Source organism: Malus domestica, chromosome 07 (genome assembly GCF_042453785.1).
Source record: "Malus domestica chromosome 07, GDT2T_hap1".
Taxonomy (NCBI): domain Eukaryota; kingdom Viridiplantae; phylum Streptophyta; class Magnoliopsida; order Rosales; family Rosaceae; genus Malus; species Malus domestica.
In genome coordinates this window covers 21,062,537-21,070,048 of record NC_091667.1, presented here as the reverse complement: position 1 = coordinate 21,070,048, position 7,512 = coordinate 21,062,537, and the positions used below count along the sequence as shown (strand labels likewise).

General features: G+C 36.3%; 1 protein-coding gene across 1 annotated transcript; it reads left to right on the top strand.

The window, feature by feature from the left end:
- Window positions 1-299: 299 nt before the first annotated feature.
- LOC103420682 (protein CURVATURE THYLAKOID 1A, chloroplastic-like) lies at window positions 300-3,275 on the top strand. The gene is made up of 5 exons (XM_008358733.4): window positions 300-919; window positions 2,170-2,267; window positions 2,420-2,527; window positions 2,686-2,757; window positions 3,025-3,275. Exons 1-5 carry the CDS (start codon window positions 775-777, stop codon window positions 3,088-3,090), a joined length of 489 nt encoding a protein of 162 aa, XP_008356955.3. The 5' UTR covers window positions 300-774; the 3' UTR covers window positions 3,091-3,275.
- Window positions 3,276-7,512: the final 4,237 nt, after the last annotated feature.

Here is a 7,512-nt window from a genome sequence, read left to right as displayed (position 1 = left end):
TTAGTAATATTTTTTGAACTTTTTATTGTTAGAGAGGTTTCAACTTGAACTCAATGCCCTTCAACTTAAAAAGGATGATATAAAATAATTAAACATGACCTAGCATTTTTAGTTTTGGGATTATCTTTTAAGTGTGTCTTGGGAAATCCGAAATACCTTTTATCTAAAGTTCAGTTTATACCTTCAAGTTTGAATACCTCAAATTTAAAACATTACAATGTTGTACATAAACTTATGAATTTATTATAATGTCATACATTATAGTTCAAATGCATAATCTAATGGGTTTATGAGTACTCCTCGTCGAGGTTGCCGAAATCCAGGTGGCTCACATGTCGAACTTATTTAAATTTGACTTACATATTATCTCGGTCTTAGAGTTGTTAGCTCAACAACATATCTAATTGCATAATAAGAGAGACAAGCATATAGCTGCACACAACTTGTGTGGCATCCAAGAATCTCAAAATTTAGCATCTTTGCTCTTTCATAACATTAACCAGAAAAAAAAAGGCATTTCAAGCAAAAGAGAGGGTATTTTGTTTTGAGCTTTGACAATTAAACGTGGATTTCAGATAGGGAACCACCCAATCAAAAAGGATTATTATGCCACGTGTCAAGCTTTCCAATGAGACTGAGGTACCCTACGAGGATAACGAGCGAACCAACACCCAACACCCAACACCCCACACTTCGAGAGAAAAATAAACAAATCGTTGCAAGCAACCGAAGCAATCAACAAAGTCAAGCAGCTGACGATACGACTCGATACTCATGGCAGCGACAGCCTCAACCATGGCGGCCACCGCCGTCTTCATCCCACGTTTCCCCACCAAACCCACCTGCTACTCCGCCTTGCCTTACCTCCCTCCTCGCCGCTCCTCCTCCCCTTCTTCCTTCCCTCTTAAATCCTTCTCAGGTGAGCTACTTATCAAGCTTGTATTTTTTTGAGTTTATTTCTTAACCAATATGGTTTTTTTTTTTTTGGTGGGGTTTTCTCCAATTTTGTGTTTTTTTATGTGCGTTCTTTCACTTGCACTTTTGGGTTGCTGAGGAAATGTGGGTGGGAGGGACATTTGTTTGTGATTTTTATTTATTTTGGATATTGTTGTGTGGGTCTCAATGGAATTATCTGCTAGTATGTTCCCTGCTTTTAGTTGTTAATGTTTTGGAAATTGTAGTAATTCATGAAGGAAGAATTTTTATTCAGTTATTTTTCTATATTTCTCCAGCTAATAGATGTAGAGGAAAGGTAAAGTCTTGGTTCTGGTTCTTAAAGCAGATGTTTTGAACCTTGCTGTTTCGATTTTTTCAAAGTAGGGTGTTGATTGAGACTAAGATAACTGTCCTGCATTCCTGTGCTGGTGCTTCAAGTTTTATTTGAGAGGCATTGATTAGGAGGAATCTGGTGGATATACTAGGTATGCAGAAGTTACGAGAAGGAATGGATGTACCTTAGTTGGTTAAGTTGGATTATTGCGATAGTAACTTACTTTAGAATGGGGCTCCAAGATTCTGTCTTTAGTTTCATACGGAACTAGTCTCAATAGAATTTAAGGTTGGGAATGAGTGTCAGATGTTTTTGGTTTTTAACACGTATTTAGGTATCCAAGCATTTAGGCTTGTAGCTGATTGGTTCATTGACTGCATTCGAAGTAAATGAACTTAAAACCGCTATTTTTGGCTTCCAGGCTCCAATTCCACTTCAATACCTTTCATAGCTTTGATCAAATGGTAGGAGAAGGGAACCTTAGTGCTCAAACTGTGAAGCGGAAATAATGCCTTCGCAGCCAAGTTTGACGCATGTCATGTTTATTTGATAGTTGTTGATATAGGTTGTGGGACTCAAGTACGCCGTTCTGTGAAAAGGCAACAGTCATATAGTAAAGTAGTAATTGACCGATCTCATATATTGCTCCAAATTTGCTGCAACTCTGGAGCACTTATGCGCAATCCAACACACGCAAGCAAAGATGATATTTTAAAAAACTTATGGAGTGAATTTTTGTCTTTCCGGTTTGGCAGACCGTTTGAAAGATAAAAATAATTGATTAAGCTTAGAGGAAATCATTGATATACTTAGATTTTCTATTACTTTTTCACTCTTTATATAAACTGTTAAGAATGTGTTAATTATAAGCTTAAGCAATGATTGTTTTTCTTTCAAAGGGTCCCAGAGGCTTTCTCTTCCGGTCAGAGCTTCATCTTCCGACGAGACATCCACATCCGTCGACACTGGTGAACTTTTATCAGACTTGAAGGAGAAGGTAAGAAAAGCTTTTTGTCTCCTTTGTATTGAATCTTATGACAATCATTTTCTAAGTTTCCGCTACTTACAGCTATTTAGTTACGACTTTCCTTGATGAAGTGAATCCAATAGTTGGTTTAAAAATGATTGCCTTTATGTTCTCCTTACCAGTGGGATGCAGTTGAAAATAAGTCTACAGTACTTGTATATGGAGGTGGGGCGATAGTCGCTGTGTGGTTGTCCTCAATAGTTGTTGGCGCCGTCAATTCAGTGCCACTTGTAAGTGATTTCTCTGGAAACCACATACCTCTAGGTTTTTCAATTTTGAGTCCATTTGATGGAAAATGATGAATCTATTTTTCAACTACAACTTTGTGCGTGTCATTGAATTACCTCCTCTTTGGAAATTAATTGAACTACTCTGAATTGGCCTTCAGCTTCCAAAGGTCCTGGAATTGGTAGGGCTAGGATACACTGGATGGTTTGTCTACCGTTACCTACTCTTCAAGGTTAGTTTAAAACTCCCAACGGAAAGTTGACCTATTTCTGTTTTCTACAAGCAGGATGCATTCCTTTACAGGAAATAAGATCTGTTTTTCTTTTCATATTCGCCCCGTTATAGGATCTTGTACCCTGTTTTCTCTTGGTCATGTCATTCACGCAATTCCCCCGTCCATCCATCAATGATTTTAATGGTTATAACAACATATTTTCTTTCTGCATCTAAGCACTCGATCATTCTAACAAGCGCATTTTGTATTTGGTATCACCCTCAGTCAAGCAGAAAAGAACTAGCTACAGACATTGAAGCACTGAAGAAAAAGATTGCTGGAACTGAATAGATCCACATGACGCGGTGTCAAAAGTACATTTATGGTCGCCATCCTTTCGTTCTGATTCATGTATGTCCACTGTGAGAGGCATTTGTGTCCTGTAATCAAAAATAGGTTTATATTTGATTTATTGTTGTAGTCATGTTAATGTGCTCCCACTTCACCTTTGAAATAAGATTTGGCAATTTTATGTCTGTGGGTCTGTTGGAATTGGTTCTAGCACTTCTAATTAGATTTTTACTTCTTTCAAAATTGTTGGTCATTACTTAAAAATTGTGAGCTGTGTTTAAATTGAAAATTGATGTCATAAGAGGCTTCAGTAAGAATGACTTGTTTGAAAGTGCTTTTAAAACGATCAAAAGCGCTTTTCATGAAAGTGCTTTCGGAACCAATCTTTGGTAATGTTGCAATTGAATTTCGAAAAAGCACTTTTGCCAAAAGCGCTTTCAATCATTTTAGAAGCACTTTCAAACGAGATAACTGAAACACATCTCAACGAAACCGAGCATCTCATTTTGGTCAAAGAAATGGGTTGTTTTTCTCGAAATTTTTATTTGTATTTTGTCAAATAAATGGGTTTTGTTAAACTGCCATGAATGAACCTTTTGTTGTATGTGGATGTCTCCAAATAATGATATTGGATTCATGCATGAAAAACACCAAAGCCTGGGATGGTGGTGAGCCATACTAGCTCATCTATTTGCTTATAAAACCATCTCAAGTAAATGTTCCAGAGATAACACAACCCAATAGAGAAATTCATGTAAACTGTATCAAGGCTAGAGAGAATAGAGAAAAATAGTTAGAGTTATCTTTATGCTCCTATTATTTTATATAATTTCAAGAAACTGCTGTTGATATCCCGAGGACGTAGGCACACTTGTTTGAACCTTGTAAGTGCCTTGTTTACTTTATATGCCACTATACATATATCATCTGTTTTGCAGTACGTTATCAGTACAGTAAGCTCTCATGTAATTGGAAGCACAACGTCATGAATCCAATAAAGCACTCTCTGCCTCTCATAACTCTGAAATTTCACAGATAAGAAAATATTTATCTTCATATCTCAATATGACTAATTTTCTTAATTTTAAAAATAGCACAAACATCACTTCAAGAATAGTGATTATTAGGGGCGGTGGATTAGATGCGGATATAAAGATTTGTCCCTATTAATCTTTATTAGGGGCAGAAATATAGATTTGTCTCTAGTGATTGTAATAGAGGCGAAACAATAAATGCCCCTATTAGTGTTACTATTAGGGGCGGAAATAAGTGCTTATTTGCCCCTATTTATTAAGGGGTGTGATATCCACACACCCCATTTTACTTCTCACACACCCTTCTAATTTTCGGTCGTCAGATCGGATGAATAGAAGAAGATCAACGGATAGAAATTAACAAGGGTGTGTGAGAAGTAATTTGGAATGTGTGGATAGCACACCCCTTTATTAATAGTAGGTGTAATTGCAATATTCGCCACTCCTAACTATTAGGTGCGAAAATCCTCAATTTTTGCCCCTATTTCTAATTAATAGGTGCAAATGTATTGACCTCTACTTGTTGCAAAAAGAATGACGAATAGTGATGCAACACCAACTTAAAAAGATAATGCAACATTCAATGATGAAGAAGAAAAGAAAGAATACAAGATTGTGAATCATAGTGTCGGCAAAAGGCGGAAAAGGGAGAGTTGGTACTTGTTTGACCAACTAGAAAGGAAGAAACAAAATTTGGGTAGTGATTTAGGGATTTGGATTCCATCCCCATTTTTTGGTTAAAAATTATTTTAAAATTTTTATTTAAAATTAAACACAAAATTGTAATTAATGAAAGCTAGCCACACAATGGACAATAAACTGATATGATGTGAGGATTATTAGGATCCTTACAAAGAAAATCCGGAGAGGATCCTCATCCGTGACCAAGGAGAAGAAAAAAGAGGAGACAATTTCCTACTCTTTGTCTTTGTTTTATTATATATATTAATTTTGTTATTAATGTGATTGGTGCGGTATTATCACTCATTATATATATTATATATATATATATATATATATATATATATGGTGCGGCATTGTCGCCCTTCGCATCATAACAGTCATTATTTTTAAGTTTTGATGATTATGTGAATGGTGCTGGATTAAATTCCTTGTCACAAATTTTATTATTTAAAGCAATTTATCTATAGTGGGTGAAATTATATATCGCCATTTGCAATGATTTATTTAGTGTACTACATTTTGTTATGATGGTTATATAATAGAACTTGGAGTTAGGTTTGGGCATGGTGTGTTCGGAGCGGTTCCACCCTCAAATTGGAATCGGAACTGGATCCAGGAAATATCAACGGTTTGGTTCAGTGCGGTTCAACTTAATTTATTACTAGAATCGTACGGTTCGGTTTACACAGATTCCGGTTCAGTTTTTGCAGGTTTACGGTTCCAAATACGAAATTATTTGAATACAAATCAAATGGTATTTTCAAGTTTACTTGTTTCTTTTTTCTTGATTTTTGCATGCTTGCATTCAAATATGTTTTCTAAAATGGTTATACAAAGTTACAAACAAAACAAATCATTTGCAAATACTAAATCAAAATGCAAATGTCCTTTGCACCAAGCAAACAAAATGTCCTTTGCAAATAATAAATTAAAAATCTGCAGTCCTTTGTTGTGATGTAGAATTATGAGTTACCTACCTACTCTATTTGTTCATTTCCCTTGTTTATCTTTTTAGGTACCGAGTTTTTAAGTAAAATACATTAACCGTTCAAAGTCCAAGCAAACAAAAAATACTCAAACCCTAAGATCACTGAGTCTCTGCAACAAGAGAGAACCCAATCTTCTTAAACGCACAAAGTAAACCAAAATTCAACAAATCTGAGCTAACATAAACTACGTGAAACAATAAACATCCAATTCAACTATTTAATTTAAGTGATTATTATATTCATGGTTCCATCCGGTTCTAAGTTATTCTGTCAAAATGAAAACCAGAACCGGGAACTAGTATAAATAGTTCAGCTTGGTTCTTGAACCTAAGTTGACTTTTTTTTATCAACATTATTTTTTACGATTTATTTTGTCGTGATTCGATTCGGTTTAGCGGTTCCACAGTTTTTATGCCCACCCCTACTTGAAATTCCTTGATCCTCATCATATAAAAAGATCGAACCCGAAGTTCCTTGATCAATAAAGCATGATTTTTTTTAATCAATTGAGAGAGCAACAATTCCTCAACTTAATTAAATGACAGCTATAAGCACCTCAATCCATATATTCTATTAAATAAAGGACATAAGTTTCTTGATTCATGTAAATGAGGACTATGAGTTCCTTAATCCATGTATAATTAAATATGGGAAAGAATTTCAGAAATATGAACTTAAAGGTTCTAATAATGTAGATCTCAGGAATAAACTTTGTTTGTACCATACTTGATCAATCCCAAAACTACTGAGCACCGGTCAACGTTATACCGTCAAGGACTCAGAAGAGTTTCCCTCCAACTAGGAGGCCAATCACAGCGCGACACGTGTTGACATCAGAAGCCAATCATAGCACGACACGTGTCAACATCAAAAGCCAATCACAACACGACACATGTCAATGTAAGAATGAAACTAGAAACTGTCTTCTATAAATAGAGATCATTCTCTCACAATATTTCCTAATGTCATCTGTACTAAATCATTAACTAGTACTCACTAAAGGAGAGCTTGAACCTATGTACTTATGTAAACCCTTCACAATTAATGAGAACTTATCTACTCTGTATACGTAGCCAATCTGGGTGAACCACGTACATCTTGTGTTTGCTTCCCTGTCCATATCCATTTACATACTTATCCACACTAGTGACCGGAGCAATCTAGCGAAGGTCACAAACTTAACACTTTCTGTTGTACCAAAGTCCTCACTGATTTTGTGCATCAACATTTGGCGCCGTATGTGGGAACGACACTTATTCCCACTTTCTTCAGCTTTGTTAAGCTGGTTTCCACCATTCGTACACTCTTTTTTTACCAGGCATCCCTTTCCAACATGGGGAGCGAAGGAAGCCATAACTCACAGAATGACACCCCTCTTGCACCTGGTGCGAAGCAATGAAAGAAGGAACAAAAGAAGTTTGATCTTCAGGCTAAAGTCGATAAGCTGGAGGCTCAGAACAACAAGATAGCGATGAAGAATGAGATCCTCCAAGAGCAGTATGAAAAGGTCTTTGAGATGCTCCACGAGGCTAGATATACTAAAACACACGAGCTCATCACTTTTGTGGAAGTCAACCATCAACTGGGTGCCCTCCAACACAGATGGTTATTTGCTCTTGACATGGGTATTCCTGTTGAGGAGCGAGCTACCCATCGAAATGGCGACCAACATGAGACTTCTCTCAACCTAGCTGCTTCAACCCGAAGCATGAGGC

Bases quoted from the DNA above. Each gene is read 5' to 3' on its own strand.
- LOC103420682 (XM_008358733.4), top strand. From the start codon at position 775: ATGGCAGCGACAGCCTCAACCATGGCGGCCACCGCCGTCTTCATCCCA. The intron at 920-2,169 runs GTGAGCTACTTA...TTTCTTTCAAAG, and splicing joins CCCTCTTAAATCCTTCTCAG to GGTCCCAGAGGCTTTCTCTT. The intron at 2,268-2,419 runs GTAAGAAAAGCT...TCTCCTTACCAG, and splicing joins TATCAGACTTGAAGGAGAAG to TGGGATGCAGTTGAAAATAA.